The sequence below is a fragment of the Anoplolepis gracilipes genome, chromosome 5 (assembly GCF_047496725.1).
Source record: "Anoplolepis gracilipes chromosome 5, ASM4749672v1, whole genome shotgun sequence".
Taxonomy (NCBI): domain Eukaryota; kingdom Metazoa; phylum Arthropoda; class Insecta; order Hymenoptera; family Formicidae; genus Anoplolepis; species Anoplolepis gracilipes.
Window position 1 is genome coordinate 11,796,774 of NC_132974.1, and position 16,206 is coordinate 11,812,979.

General features: G+C 34.1%; 2 protein-coding genes across 9 annotated transcripts; both read left to right on the forward strand.

The window, feature by feature from the left end:
* Window positions 1-405: 405 nt before the first annotated feature.
* Window positions 406-7,522, forward strand: Glo (heterogeneous nuclear ribonucleoprotein glorund). Of its 4 annotated transcripts, none has more exons than XM_072893302.1 (9): window positions 406-559; window positions 1,330-1,619; window positions 1,803-1,946; window positions 2,749-2,887; window positions 4,260-4,528; window positions 4,625-4,818; window positions 4,927-5,046; window positions 5,173-5,302; window positions 5,597-7,522. In XM_072893302.1, exons 2-9 carry the CDS (start codon window positions 1,361-1,363, stop codon window positions 5,683-5,685), a joined length of 1,344 nt encoding a protein of 447 aa, XP_072749403.1. In that variant the 5' UTR covers window positions 406-559; window positions 1,330-1,360; the 3' UTR covers window positions 5,686-7,522. The 4 variants fall into 4 exon arrangements, with proteins under 4 accessions (XP_072749403.1, XP_072749404.1, XP_072749405.1 ...); XM_072893303.1 differs by having other exon boundaries at window positions 5,173-5,272; XM_072893304.1 differs by having other exon boundaries at window positions 4,260-4,432.
* Window positions 7,390-16,039, forward strand: LOC140666283 (ATP-binding cassette sub-family C member 5-like). Of its 5 annotated transcripts, none has more exons than XM_072893297.1 (25): window positions 7,390-7,522; window positions 8,325-8,421; window positions 8,583-8,735; window positions 8,850-9,008; window positions 9,072-9,219; window positions 9,289-9,522; window positions 9,604-9,777; window positions 9,848-9,995; window positions 10,167-10,315; window positions 10,578-10,688; window positions 11,280-11,390; window positions 11,829-11,968; window positions 12,034-12,495; window positions 12,589-12,715; window positions 12,873-13,018; window positions 13,106-13,215; window positions 13,292-13,479; window positions 13,670-13,946; window positions 14,031-14,184; window positions 14,272-14,400; window positions 14,507-14,783; window positions 14,956-15,121; window positions 15,229-15,412; window positions 15,471-15,663; window positions 15,785-16,039. In XM_072893297.1, the coding sequence occupies exons 2-25, from the start codon at window positions 8,348-8,350 to the stop codon at window positions 16,037-16,039; spliced, it is 4,269 nt and encodes a 1,422-aa protein (XP_072749398.1). In that variant the 5' UTR covers window positions 7,390-7,522; window positions 8,325-8,347. The 5 variants fall into 5 exon arrangements, with proteins under 5 accessions (XP_072749398.1, XP_072749397.1, XP_072749400.1 ...); XM_072893296.1 differs by lacking the exon at window positions 7,390-7,522 and adding an exon at window positions 7,559-7,998; XM_072893299.1 differs by lacking the exons at window positions 7,390-7,522; window positions 11,280-11,390 and adding an exon at window positions 7,560-7,998.
* The last annotated feature ends 167 nt before the right edge of the window (window positions 16,040-16,206 follow it).

The following is a 16,206-nucleotide window of genomic DNA, read 5'->3' on the forward strand; positions in this document are numbered from 1 at the left end:
TTAATAAAGTTTGTTCTGAAATGATTGGAAGATTTCCGGAAAGGGAAGGGGTTCTAACAATTTCGGGAAATTTTGGAACACACACACAACTAGATTTATGCACGTGAAGTAAAACAGTTTCTGCGCATGCGTCAAAACCAGCGCACGTGAAGGAAAAGTAACAAGAAAAAAAAGTAATTAAAAGGATGCATTGTTTTTTTAAGTAAAATTTTTGTATAAGGAGAAAAAATATATATTTATACATAAATTTATATATATATATAATTATGTGAGCAGCATCAAAGGAAGTGACGTTTCATTGGCCACTTGAACGCAGAGCTCTCTGATTGGCCGATCGTTCTAGTTACCCTAGCCACCGGTCGATAAAGCGGATGTGTGCAATTGTATCGTGGGCATTGGGCATTCATTAGAACGTCTACCATTTTGTTAGAATTTTAGTCGAATCGTGCTTGGACTCTCTGTTGTTGCGCACCATTTTGCCTGAGCTTGTTGCGGGTTGCGGTTCGTACGTTTTCGGGGTGTTTGGGAGCTATTTTGACGCCGATCGCTGATATCTTAGGTACGTTTCGCTCGTAGCAACGAATAAGCTCGAATTCGAGAGCAGAAATAGCAATTAATCACGATTCTCCCGTTATGCGATTACGATCAATTGAGCGACTTGATGTCGCGGATCCTATCCTGAATGCTATCGCGTGCCATGACGAGGATTTCTTTACGGACGGAATTTGCGGGAAACGCTTTCTTTCTCTCGCTGGTGCTTCCAGTTCCATCGTAATGCGAGCTTGATAATTTTCTCGACGCAAATCGCAACGATTTTGACGATTTTATTCCGCAGTAATTCAAACGTGAACGTGGCACGTGGTTTATCGGACGATCTATTTCATCGAAACTATTTTTGTGCTTTATTATTTCGCCTCTCCGTCAATATTTATAAGCACTTATTTACAGATCAAGCCGAGAGAAGCCGAAGTGCACGTGGAGTTTTGGAGATTTTTTTTATCGTCGATATTTGATATTTCGATGTTAAATTTGATTTTCTTTTTTCTTTTTTTTTTTTTTTTTACATTTGTAATTTCGGCGTATGTTTCTCGAAACAAAAACATTGTTTCCAAGATGTCACCGTACATAAACATGGGATGTTAAATATTTTGAAAACTTGAGTATTACGAAATTATTAGTATCTTGTATGCTTGAGTTATCTTATCTTTGGTGCGGCTTTTTTCATTATCATTATTATTCTATTATGCTATATTAGATAAAATAATTACAAAATAGATTATATATATATATATATATTTACGCTGATATTTTACATTTGCACTTTTACAGAGATCATTTAGAATAAAATTACGTTAGAATCATGTCGAGTGGCAGTGGGGATCACGAGGATGAAGGATATGTCGTTAAAATGCGTGGATTGCCATGGTCCACTACTGTGGACGAGATCATGAAGTTTTTTGGCGACTGCTCCATTTCTAATGGCAAGAATGGCGTTCACATGACTATGTCCCGTGAGGGAAGGCCCAGTGGTGAGGCTTATGTAGAAATGGATACTCCAGAAGATATTGAGAAGGCTTGCAAAAGAGACAGAGATCATATGGGCCATCGCTATATTGAAGGTTAATTTTTTATATTATATAATATATTTTATAATATATAAATTCTTTTAATATATATATTTACATTTAAAAAACTTTTGCAAATTATCTTTTTTTAGTTTAGTTTTAATATAAATACTTAAATATTTTGTTTTTTTTTTATTTGTCAATCTTATAATAATTCCATTATTGTCACTGTTTTAGTTTTTAAAGCAAAACGCGGGGAGATGGAATGGGTCGTGAAAAGGAGCGGCCTTAACTTGGAGAATGCAATGGATGATGGTTGCGTGAGATTACGTGGTCTGCCGTTCGGTTGTTCGAAAGAAGAAATAGCACAATTCTTCTCAGGTACATATTTGCTAAACAATAAAATCACATGTTAATGCTTATTAATTGATTAGTGAATGTCATGGATATTTTGATTAATTCTTGAGACAGACACTCGTTTATCTTTTACAAGTATGTAGCTTTCTTTCTTTTATAGTCCCTCCTTTCATATATAAAAATATATAGATACGAAATTGGAGGATTATCTCGGGAACACAGCGACAGAATACTTTCGATGGTTCTGATATAAAATTATTATTTTTATATATCTATGTGTATTATTCTCTTGCAATTATAAAGATAACAATATTGTAGCTTTATCGTAAAATTGTTTATTAACATTAATGAATCTCGATCAAGATAATATATTGATGAACTGATATTAAACTTCATCGAAAGCGAAGTTCCTGTGTTCCAGTGTCGATGCCTCAGTTAAGATTTAAGATTCTGCAAAGAGCTGAGTTGTGCCATGGATTATTTTATTATGATTTGTGAAACCAAACGGAAGAAAAAAATTTTCGTTGCACTCGACTCGGTGAATCGAGCTTAATTCTTAACTCTGGTTTTTCGGACGCGAGAAATTTATTGTATAGTTTTGTCTATACAAGGAGAAACACAGAAGAGAAAAAAAGAAAGTAAGAAATAAAAGAAAAAAATGTGCGCGTATTTAGCGCGACTTTAAAGTTTTAACAATCTTCCTATTTTTTTCTTTTTGTTTTTTTTTTGTTTATAAGGGTTTTTAATAAACCTGACCATAACTTCTCTTTTTCCTTAATGGGTGCCTATAAGCTACAATGTCGATGTTTGATTATGTGTGGGTCAGGGTTGGAGATATTGCCGAACGGGATTTCACTACCGACAGACTACACGGGCCGCAGTACTGGGGAGGCTTACGTTCAATTTGTTAACAAAGATGTTGCGGAGCGCGCTCTGCAGAAACACAAGGAAAAGATAGGACACAGGTGGGGCACTGAGACGCTATAGCTCTGGGTTTGGGTATACTTATGACTTTTCCATATCATTTATATTAATGAACGTAGTATATTTAGCTATATACATTTCATTTAATAGCGGGAACAAATTTTACAATACGGATGCAGTTTCTTTAACCGATTTTTGCTTAGAACAAATTTTTCGCCTTAGAGCAAAAATAAAATATAAATTGTATCGCATTTAAACTATCAACGTTTATATTCACATATTTCAAAAGTCTGTAATGTAAGAAAACTTATTTTGATTTATATATAATCTTAATTTGCATAGAAAATTATCTAGGGAAAACTCTTTGATAAGACTAATGGATTTTCGAATTAATTTTTCAATGAACATGAAACTTTTCTTGAAAGAAGAAAAGTTTTCTAGACAATTTCTTTTTTTAATCTGACATAAAGAAACTGCCTCTCTGAAAACACACAATTACAACCAAATAATCATAATACGTAAGCGAAAGTACTGTGGACCCAACTTATACCCGTGGGTGGGTGCCGGGGGGCGGGAGGTAGCCCCTTATCATCATCACCAAGTCCCATGGGAGATGGGTAGGGCAAGCCAAAGCTCGATGGGCGCAACAGAAAGAGAGACAGAAAGAAAGAAAGAAAGACAGAAATAGTAACCATCGATCCAAAAATAACATGCATAACTGTACTTTCTGTGGATAAATATTTATCTTAAGATAAAAAGAAAATATAAGCTTGTCGAGAGAGAATGCTTTATCATTATCTTAGGACATTTTTGCAGTACATGAAACTTATTACATGAGAAGCTATTGTATACTAAATAAGTCGAGTCTATGAAAAATTCCACGTCTATAGAAATGTTTATCTGCAGAAGGTGCAATTATAAAAACCGTGGCTTGCCTGAAGATCGTCGACGTCGCATGGGCTTGTATCGGGTACATGTGACGTAGATACATCGAGAAGCGATTTCGTCGCTGGAGGGTCTTCGCAGGTTTAATAAAAAAAAAAAATAAAAAATGCGGAGGTTTAGTATGAATACAGTTGTTCTGTCACACATTTGTAAAGTCAACTTTAACATTAACACACAAGTTTCTTTTCTTTTATTATAAATCAAACCGTAAATAATTAATTTCTTATTACTGTTGTGCAGTGAACCGATTCCTCTAGAACCTTCGTGTTAATTACAGTTTTATTTTTTCTTGTCTCTTTCACGTCACTATTATTCGTGATTTTTTGAATTTATAAATACCATTAAAATCTCGTTGAGTTTACGATTTGATAACAATGTATATGGTGAGAATAGCAATAATGACGATAACGATACAATTTATTTGCTCGAACTCTCTCTAACATCGTCTCTATCTTCGATCATTAACAGATATATCGAGATCTTCCGAAGCAGCTTATCCGAGGTACGCGCGAGTATCGGGCCGAAAATGCGCGGCGGTCCTATGGGCGGCTTCAATCAAAGGCCCGCGCCGTACACTCGCGGTGATCGCTTCGGCGGGATGAATCGCTTCAGCAATAATGGCAGAGGATCCAGAAATAGAGGTGATTCCTTACATCATCTATCGAAGTATGGAGACTATCGCGCAGGAGAAAACCGTAATAGAGAATTATTATACAATACACGTACAAATTCATTACGTATGTATTTATATTTCTATATATAATCTCTACTTCTTAGATCTTACAATCTATTCTATCTATTTTTTTGCTATGGATTTTACAATTTTATTTTAGACTTTGATAGCGGTCCATGGGGAAGTGGAAACAATTACGGATCTCGTGGCGGCAATATGGGAATGCGCGGTGGTATGGACATGAAGGGCAATAATTACAGAGGCAATAATGATTCTTGGGGTGGTAATTCAAGTGTTCACAGTATTCATATGCGAGGACTGCCATTCAAGGCGACAGAACAAGACATAGCTGATGTAAGCTTCTTTTCTTTATAGTCAATAATAACTCCATATAAGACCCTGCCTTTTAAAGAGGCTCATTATTTTCCGATATAATAACACATTTTGAATATTATTTTATAGTTCTTCAGACCAATTGAACCGGTAAATGTCCGCATTATTCTTGAGAATGGCGGTCGTCCATCGGGAGAAGCTGACGTAGAATTCGCGACTCACGAAGAAGCTGTAAAAGCAATGTGCAAGGTTCGTATGATTTTGTTTTTTTTTCCCCCTAAAATTACACTTGGAATTTATTTAGATAAAACAATTTTTAAAGAATATTGTGGAATAAAGTAAATCTTATTTTAATTTCTTTATATTTTGTTATAGGATAAAAGCCACATGTCGCATAGATACATTGAACTGTTCCTAAACTCAACCGGCGGGTCGAGTGGCATGTCACTAAGTGGCATTGGCAATTTCTGTGGAGGTAAGAGTTCTAATTACCGAAAATGTAAAGGTAAGAGTCCTAATTATTGAAAATGTTTAAAACAAAAGTCTAAATTCTAATCTGTTTTATAAAGAATATAACGTGTATAAACATAATATGTTACTATTAAACGTTGAGATATTTTTATTGTTACATAATTTTTATTTTTGAATTAGTGATTTAAAAAATCTAAAAAATTAAACCAATCAGTTAATTATTATATTTACAATTATATCTTCATTTATTTTAACTTTTTCGATCTCTGAAAAAACTTTAAATGTTTTCTTAATGTATACATATATATATCGTATCGTTTGTACACAGGTTTAGGTAATAACTTTAGGCCAGGATACTCGCCGAACAACAGAGGCTTCAACTCGCAATTGGGCGGTAACAATTATAATAGTTTTTGAGACTGGGCGATGCGTTTTTAACGCTAAATAAATGACGATTATAAACATTTAAAGAATCAAAGTGATCATTGCTGAAATGATAAATCACAATCTGATGCAATATGCGAATCGAAATTTTTTCTTTTTTTCCATAGTCCTCGATTTATAATTATATATTAGATAACGACTGTAAGCCAAATCGATAGTGTGTAAGTACTTGCTTATTCTTTATATATAGATAATAATTATAAAAATTTAACATAAAATATGTGATTTACTTACCAAGTGAATGTGAAAATTGGAAAAGGCGGAAATATTTTTTTATCAATAGCGTTTTATTTCAATTATATGTATATTCATTTGAATCGGACGTAATGTTACAATCGTACGTTATAATGTCGTTGAAATACATTTAACATTCATTAAACAAGATATTGCAAAAAAGTTATTTTTAGTTTAGCAATATTAGACTAACTACGCAAGAAGAATATTTCTTGTTTTCCATGCAATATCGATTCTAATTTAATGTTAATGATTAGACAATTCTTCATGTATTAGATAATTCGTCTGCGTTATAATAATTTTGATGCAAGCTTAGACGTGATATTTGTATGCGTCGAGCGATGTAGCGACAAATTGCAAAATGTACGATTGTAATAGAACTGACTAATAGTTTGCAATCGCACTTTGATAAGTTTATTATCATAATTACTGTGCAGGATACGAATTTGCACAGACCACCCACACACATACACACACATACACTCACACACACACTCATCTTTCATCATGCGATAATGTACTATATGAGGTATTGTAATTTTCGAGTAAGAATTATAATTTTCATTGATATAGATGTTAAGATGTGCATAAGGAGGTATCAGCTGTCAACGTGTACATCTTTTATATAGTATAAGTCTAGTTTCGGTTTGTATTCTCTTGAAATATTTGAATATAAAAAAAATGAAAAATACAGAAAAAGATTAATTAAAATTCCTTATAATAAAATATCACACAAATAAATTAGATATATTTTATGTTACAATTTGAATTAGATATTTCCAGAGTTTTGGGGAAAATCAACACATTAAATCTGAGAAAATTATCAGCCTTCATTATTTCAGATCTTAGATCTCAGTATGCTTAACATTTGATATAAAATAAATGTGTGTGTGTATATATATATATATATATATATATATATATGTATGTAATAATCATGCACACTGATTATCTGATTAGCTTATTTATATGTTATATTTTCTTGGTCTTCTATGTAAGATTTTTATCTTAAAAATGAAATGAAATTAATTTTCTAGATCATTTTTCACGAGTTATCAAGTTAAGAATCTAACAATTGTAAACTTCCTATTGTGAAATTAATCTATAGAAGTGTTATATTCAGACTTTGTTTATTTAAGAAGTTTAGATAAAACCTTATATAATCCCTATCATTTATAACTTGTGTAAATAAGTCAGTAACGTGATTGTCTAATCGATGATTTTTTAATCGACACCCTATATACAGTCACGGCCAACACGATACGCGACGTGTCGCTCATGTATAAACTGTTCATAAGGCTTAATCACGCTTCATTGAATAAACAATGCACGCAGAGTTCATTCATTGTACCCTTAAGCGAAGGTCCCCGGAACGAGAAAGGATTAAAAACTGTGCGTCAGAAAACGAAGTTAATATCCTTAATGACATGTGTGTCCACGCCCATCCAAAAGCGAACAGCCTCGATAAAAGATTATTCTGTGCAATGCGAGCGCATTGACCTCAACCTCAATTTACATTTATAACCACAGATCGAAGATCCTGCAATTTTTGCCTACTGAATTTCGACAGTACAAGGTAAATGCAGTCGTGGATTAAAAATAAAAATACTCATTTTCGCGCGTTGAGATTTCAGCTGTAGGGACGTCATTGGAATTTCAGCTGTAGAAATATCAGTTTGAACACCGCTGTTCTTATATGTCGTGTGTTTCACAGGTGTGTTCCCATGTTGAATGTCGTTTTCATATCGTAAAAATCGTGGCGCTTCGTATCCTTAATAGGTTTTTAAATCTAGAAGTATGCGTGACGTACGTGTGATGTGTATGAGTGATACGTGTATATGTGTGCGTATATCTGTACGTGTGTCGTGTCTCTGCCCTGCCCGGTCCCTGGTCGCGCGCGAGACGAGAATTCAAAAAGTACGTACGCACCTTATTAATGATGCCATGAGATTAAGTACTGCTCTTATCGATATCACGCTAGTGCACTTGGCGAATGGTAATTACTTCTCTCGTCACGAGAATAACATATCCTGTTCGCTGATTATCAGCGAGGTGAGTAAAACCGGCATAATAATAGACGGAACAATATCATCGGGCAATTTTTATTATTTACATATCTTGTTGAATGTATGCATAGATTGGAATATATTATTTTCGGGATTATATGTCGCATATTATGTATTTAACATTCCCAGGAATGATAAGATCGTGGTACCGGTTGTACATGTAGTATATCTTTATGTGTGATTCTATTTTTGTTATCAATACACTTTCTTGTGATTATCAGTTCTTATCTCTTTCAAGAAGATCGGTTTGTTATTACGTAAAATGCAATTTTCAGATTTTATGAGTACGTTATTTATTATATTTTTGTTTAGAATAAAAATACAGTCCTGCAACGATGAGTCAAATGGAAGGCAACAATGGCAATAGCAAGCAGGCTGAAAGTAATACACAGCACAATCATAATGAAAGGTATGAAATCATTTTATAACATGAGTTATATTAAACATATTTTGTGTTTTTCAAGAGGAAAAGATTTTATGAAAAATACTTGCATTTAATCATTTGAACTAATGGTTCAAGTATGTAAGGATAAAAACATTCTTTAATTCTTATTTTTAATTTTCTATTAGATCTATGGAGCCTGACAGGCAACAGCAGCAATCTCTACTACCAAAGGCGAGTAGTAGCACAGCCAAACAAGTTAGGGAATATATTCCAAAATCTGGAATAAAAAAATATAATCATGCTCTGAGTAATTTAATCCCAGTGCGATATCAAAATCAGTATGTATACTTACAATAAATTCTTTAATCTTAAAAGTATTAAAATAATAATTTTTATATTAGCAATTTAAGATCTATATAACATGGTATTAGTTATAAAAATACACTTTATAGGAAAAAAGAAAATTGGCCAGCGGATAATGCAGGTTTATTTTCTTATGTGTATATAACATGGATGACACCGTACTTGTGGAAAGCTTACAAGAAAGGACTTACAATTAAGGACTTGCCAGACATTTCCTTATATGATACCTGCGAGTACAATGCACTAAGGTAAGCCAATTATAATATTGTATTTGTCAGATTGTTACAATACAACAAGAATTATTTTTTCAGACTCGATATACTTTGGCAACAGGAGTTAAGTAAAAATGGTCCCAATGCAGCCTCCTTTTTCAAGGTTGCATGGAGATTTATTCGCACAAGAATTTTCATATCGTGTTTTTTATTAAGCTGTTCTCTTATCTTTGGATTTATAAGTCCTGTAAGATTATCTTTATCAGTAATTATTATTACATTGTATCGCCGTGTTATAATGCAGAATCTTATTTAGACTATATTAATGAGGAAAATACTGGAGCATGTAGAATCTTCAGAGGAAGATTTCTGGGATGGTTTTAAATGGGTTCTATTACTGATGCTGTGCGATTCTCTACGCGCTTTCTTTTTCACCTGGACATGGAATATGAACTACAAGACTGGATTACGACTAAAGTCAGCTTGCGTGGCTTTGTTATATAAGAAGATTATCAGGTTAAACAGTCTTGGCAATAAAAGTACAGGAGAAGTGAGATACTAGATTTGCTTTGTAAAACTTATGATACTAGGAAGGATCTATATGCGATACATTTGCTACTTATTTTTTTAGGTAATCAATTTGTTCTGTAACGACAGTCAAAGACTCTTTGACGTCGTTATTTACGGACCAATGATTATCAGTGGACCAATAGTCCTAAGTTGCGGTATAATTTATGTATTGTGGTTGTTCAATCCCATTGCTTTGATAGGAATAATAGCTTTTCTATCGTTCTACCCGTGTCAGGTAAACGACTTGTCCTGTATGTATTTTGTGTATAATTTGGCAAAAATATGACGTCATTAACAATTTGCAGTACCTTATTTCTCGCGCGACCGGTTATTTTCGCTCAAAGTCTGTAAATATTACGGACGCTCGAGTGCGAGTTATGAGCGAAATCTTGGAATGCATAAAATTGATCAAGATGTATTCCTGGGAGAAATATTTTAGCCAGAAACTTCTCGGTAAGAATAATTTACACTTTCACATTCTAATTTTTTCCTATAAAATTTTTTAATTAAAAAGATGTAAAGAATATATATATATATATATATATATATATTCTTTACATCTTTTATATATACATATATATATATATATATATATATATATATAAAAATAACGCGTTTTTGCAGCCATACGGAAAAAGGAAGAACGTTGGCTTCATAAGACTGCATATTTTCAAAGCCTTAGCATTTCTTTAACGCCAGCTGTACCTGTGATATCCGCGATCATTACATTTTTAGCACAAGTTGCCTCGGGCAGTGGATTAACGGCCGCACAGGTATAGAGTACAATCCATCGATACAATTTTGATAACATTTTTTAATATTCCGTTTGTTTTCATCAATATCTTAATTTTATGTGTGTCAGGAAAAATCGAATACCTTCAAAGGTAAGAAAATTTAATGAGATAAATCTTTTGAAGGAAATATATTGGTATTTTTTTAAATTTTTATAGATGTTTGCAATTTTCTAATTTTTTTATTAGCGTTCTTCTCCCGATTGTACAATCAATGTTGCACTTAACGGATCATACATTGCAGGCTTTCCCAATGACCACATTATTCGGAAATTTGCTTAGACTGGCACTCACATCACTTAAGGATACCACACGATATTTTATCAGCGCTCTCATAGCTCTTAGAAGAATCAAGGTCTCCAGTGTTCGATTGATTTCATGTACAGCTTAATGAATTTGTATCTATTATTACGAAGTCGATACTTGCATGTATTTAACAGATATAGTTTCCCATAAATTGTTATCACTTTTCATCAAGATATTGAAATATATGTATATGATTAACTTCAAGTATGAAATTCAGTTTGTCAAATCGATCAAATGTATCTGATCGATGCGACAAAATTTTCATATAATTAAATTTTTGTAAAAAGATTAGCCAGCAAAAGAACACAGTACGGGTACTGTAATAATAGATATACGAGATAAATGTTATTTTAATGGTAAAAAAGCACACGCTTTCGAGCTCATAAAAGTAAAAGTAATGGAGTAACGGATGGAGTAAACGCGATGGGTAAACACTGCATGCCTTGTAAACACTGCACCCTGTTACACTCGAATAGCTGCCATTAGCGATTCCTTTGAATTTTATGTGGAATATTCAAACTGTCAGCTATCAATAATATCGAGTTTGGGGGTGCATGAGATGTCAAAATGTTCCCACGCTAATGTGTAGTACAATCGTACTAATTGGCCATTTTTGATTCTACACTGCATTACTTTTCAGGTGTTTCCCTTCGTATCGGTGCTCAATGCTCAAATTCGTACTTCTTTCATGTTTTTGCAAGTGGCCTTAGTTAATATTGCTGCGGTAAAGATAACTTTTGGCAGAATAAAGGTGTTTATCTCCTTACATCTATATCTAGTAGAAATGCACAATAATAACAGATACTTAATGTTTGAGAATTAACGTTTTTCATCCTTTGTTGTAATCGAATTAGCTTTTGTTTTGCTAATGCACGCTTACCTTGGAGAATTTTATTCGACATTCATGTTATAAAGTCGGCTTTGCTTATATTTGTAACAATTGTGCAGATAATGTATAGTTACGAAAGAGTTTAAAAAGCAAGTATATCGCTATATATAATTTGTATCTGATTTTAGAAATTAATCTATTACATAATTTCTGACTACATATGCTTTATTATTTTATTTCTCTATTAAATTTCACTATCAACTCTCTCAAGCTCTTTAATATTGCTTTTATGATCGCTTTATATTTTTTCAATAATCTGTCGAGTAGAATAATTTGACTAACGAAACGATATTTGCACAGAGCGTGTTGCTGTTGGACGAGGGTAGTTGTCAAGCGTCGAAACCGATAGTAAGATCTCAAGCAGTTGCCATCGCCAACGGTACTTTTGTTTGCGACAGCATGAAGCTTCAAACGGACGCGTCAATCAACAGCAAGAAAAAGTAAATATCTGTTATAATAATCGTAACAATCTCTCCTAAGAATCTTACATTTTGATTGCTTATAGAAAGAACTTGTCATCATTAACCACAAATAATCCGATGGAACTGGACAATCTGAATCAACCGCAAGAAGCCAAATACGTCGAGGTTCTCAACGACATACACTTTGGAGCGCCCAAAGGAAAACTGGTCGGTATCTGTGGTCACGTAGGCAGTGGTAAGTCCAGTCTGCTGCTGGCTGCTCTAGGACAATTGAGGATGACAAAAGGACATATTCTGCGAGAGGGGAGTTGCGCCTACGTCAGCCAACAGGCGTGGATCATAAACGGCACTTTCAAGGAGAACATCTTGTTTGGCGAGGAGTTGGATGCCAAGCGTTACTATCATACGATCACAATCTGCAATCTAAAGGAGGATCTGAACATGTTGCCCGGCGGAGACGACACCGAGATTGGCGAGAGGGGTGTCAATCTGTCCGGGGGACAAAAGCAGAGGATCGCGCTCGCGAGAGCATACTACGCCAATCGGTGCGCAAGATCAGTTTGCTGTTTCTGAAAAGTACACATCAATATTTTATTGATAAGTTTGACGAACGCCTTGCGACCAATGTCTCATTTCAGGGACATTTATTTCCTTGATGATCCTCTCAGCGCGGTTGACGCGTACGTAGGCTCGTACATATTTGAAAAATTAATCGTCGAGGCTCTTAGGAACAAATCCGTTCTTTTTGTAACACATAACATTCAGGTAAATATTATTTAATTAAATCCAAGACGTTTATTAATAAAGTATGAGAAGCATTCTTTCATATTTTTTTATATTGTTTTCCAGAATGAATAAATTTGAAAAGAAAATTGACATTTGTCAAAATTTTAAAATGTCCCAAATTTTTTGTTTATTGCAGTTTTTAAAGCATTGCGACGAGATTTACATGATGAGCGCGGGTAAGATCGTGGAGCATGGAACCCACGAAGATCTCATGCGACTCGATAGAGAATATGCATCAATGGTGAAGAGCGGCACAGTTGCTGCGGAAGATAATTTGTCATCGTACGTTTATTATTTTCTATGAATTATTAGACAACAATAGACTTTAAAAAGTAAAATAATTTAATAAATCTTCATTTTATCATACAGTGCAAAATTTGCGGGAATGACGCAGAAAAGCATTATCGGTACTGGTGGTTTAGAATCGGAAAAAACAGAATCTGGATATAAAGAAAATGATCAAGAAAAATCATACAAAGGTGCGCACGCATAGTTCTATAATATGAACTTCTTTAAATGATGATCTTCCTAATTCTATTCTTCGTTTAAATTTAGGAGCCGTTTTAACAGTAGCGGAAAAGGCTGAAACTGGAGCCGTTAAGTCGCACACTTATCATACGTACATAGAAGCTACAGGTGGTTACTTAATCGCGGTTCTCGTATTTTTTACGTTCTTCTTGAACGTAGGTAGCTCGGCGTTCAGTACTTGGTGGCTCGCCGTGTGGATTAAAGCTGGCGGAGGTGTAAGTAATACCTAGTATACATATATTACATAAATTTAAGATTAATACATTTTAAAGTATCTGTATTTGTTTGACTAATTGTAAGAAATATTTTAAGTAATAAAAATATTCATTATCATATATGCTTATATTTTTTTTCATTAATATTATATATTATTGCAAAAGTATATTAAGTTTATTCAATTTTCAGAACGTAACTATACCAGGAAGTAATGAGACCATGTACGTGGAAGATATAATCGTTAATCCTGACTTTTCGTTTTATCGTAATGTTTATGCCGCGTGCATCGGCGGCATCCTATTGACTGGTTTCATTCGCGGCTTGGCCATCACATTTACCACGATAAAAGCCTCGACCACATTGCACAACATATTTCTACGCAAGATCATTGGTTCTCCGTTAATGTTCTTCGAAACCACTCCTAGCGGCAGGATACAAAACGTTTTCAGTCGAGATATAGACGAAAGTGTGTGATCAGTGAATATCCTAAATATATACAACATCGCGATTTTTCATTTCTGATTTGATTAATTACGTTCCTGTTTTACAGTTGATAATTATTTACCCATATCGATAGAAAACATGGTGCAAAATATTTTTACCTGTACTTTCGCTATTTTCTTTATTTGCGGCGTATTGCCTTGGTTTTTGATAGCGTTATTTCTATTCGGCACACTATTCTTCTTTGTTAGCAAATTGTTCAGGTAAATATATTATTATTATTACATAATTTACGTACATATGATAGATCAATAGGGATAATTGAAATTTCATCTTGTACATCTCTGCAGAATAGGCATGAGGGATTTGAAAAGAATGGATAACATTTCGCGGTCTCCTGTTTTAAGTTTTGTCACAACAACGATCCAAGGTTTGAGCACAATTCACGCGTTTCAGAAGGAAAAGAACTTCTTGTACAGGTAATTAATCAATATAATAATAATAAAAAGATATGATTTTTAATCAATTTAAAGAATTGTTAATTTAACAAAATATTAACTTAAAACAATTATTTTTAATTGACAGATTCGAGGAGTTATTCAACACGAATAATCTGTGCCAGCATCTGTGCCAAGCTGCGATGAGATGGTCTGCGGTGAGACTGGACAGTTTGGTGATCGCCTCGTCCTGCATAATCGCGTTACTCGTAATCTCGTTTAAAAATGAGATATCGCCAGCCTTCGCTGGTTTGGCGATGGCATATGCCACGCAGATGACTGGTATCTTTCAATACACAGTCAGACTGATGTCTGAGACCGAGGTGCGCTTTATAAGCGTGGAAAGGATCAGTTATTATCTTAAAGTACGAATAAATAATTTATTTCTTATTATTCGGTTAAATGTATCCACAAATATATAATTAATTTTCTCTTTCTAATATATTTATATTAGAGAGAGGATAATATTCTTTCTCTAATATTAGTTCTCTCTAATATGTTAATAATTTTTTATTTTAATTTTATTATTTTATTTAGACTTTGCTAAGGGAAGGTGCGAGCAAGACGGTCGCTTTTAAACCAGCTGACGATTGGCCTTCTCGTGGCAAAATAGAATTTAAGGCTGTCCAATTGAGATACAGAGAAGAGCTACCGCTCGTGTTGATTGACGTATCTTTTAACGTAAAGGCTGGAGAGAAAATAGGTAACAGATAAATATATAATATATAATAAAAATATATATTATTGTCTGTAATATATATTTATTATATTTTCTCATGTAAATGATTGATTGACCATAAATTGTCTCAGGCATCGTGGGTCGCACGGGATCCGGTAAGAGTTCTTTGGTCGTAGCTTTATTCCGACTAGTCGAGATTTGTGAGGGTATCATTAAAATCGACGGTATTGACGTCTCGAAATTGGAATTAGACGTGTTACGAAGTAGATTATCAATCATTCCTCAGGATCCAATTTTATTCAGCGGAACTATAAGGTACAATTCTTTTACTGATTGTCTTGGGATGTTTTTTTTAATCGAACTCGTTTTTAAGATCCAATTTAGACCCTTTCCAACAACATACAGACTGTGACATTTGGAGCGCTCTTGAAAAGACACAGATGAAAGATCGGGTATCTCTTATGCCGGGAAACCTCGATGCTTCCGTTGGATTTGGCGGGAATAATTTGAGTGTTGGCGAGAGACAGCTTCTTTGTTTATCAAGGGCTTTATTGCATAGTGCAAAGGTAAACGTTTTTATCGAGCATTTAATTGCGATTTCTGCAACGTTTTGAGATTCATTTCCGGAATCTCTTTAAAATGTTAAAGTAAAAATAAATGGTGAATAAAACTGAAATAATTTTTCAGGTGCTGATCCTAGACGAGGCAACGGCCGCAGTCGATCCAGAAACCGAAGCGACGGTGCAGAATACTTTGCAGAATGAATTCGCGGATTGCACCGTGCTTACGATTGCTCACCGATTGCAAACGGTCGTCACGTGCAATCGTATTCTTGTCATGAGTGACGGCAAGGTCATTGAATTCAATACACCGGCTGTACTTCTGTCTCGACCGGATTCAGAGTTTTCAAAATTGATGGCTGCTACGGACAAGAATACGTAAAATAATCTTCGTCGGAGATCTGATTCGTATACTCTGATAAATGATAAAACTAATTATATTAACTGGCAATAAATGAAAGAAGAAAAGAAAACTACAATATCATGTGATATACAAAAGTATAACAATAATGCTAAACATAATGGTAAAAAAGTAACATAAATGAATAA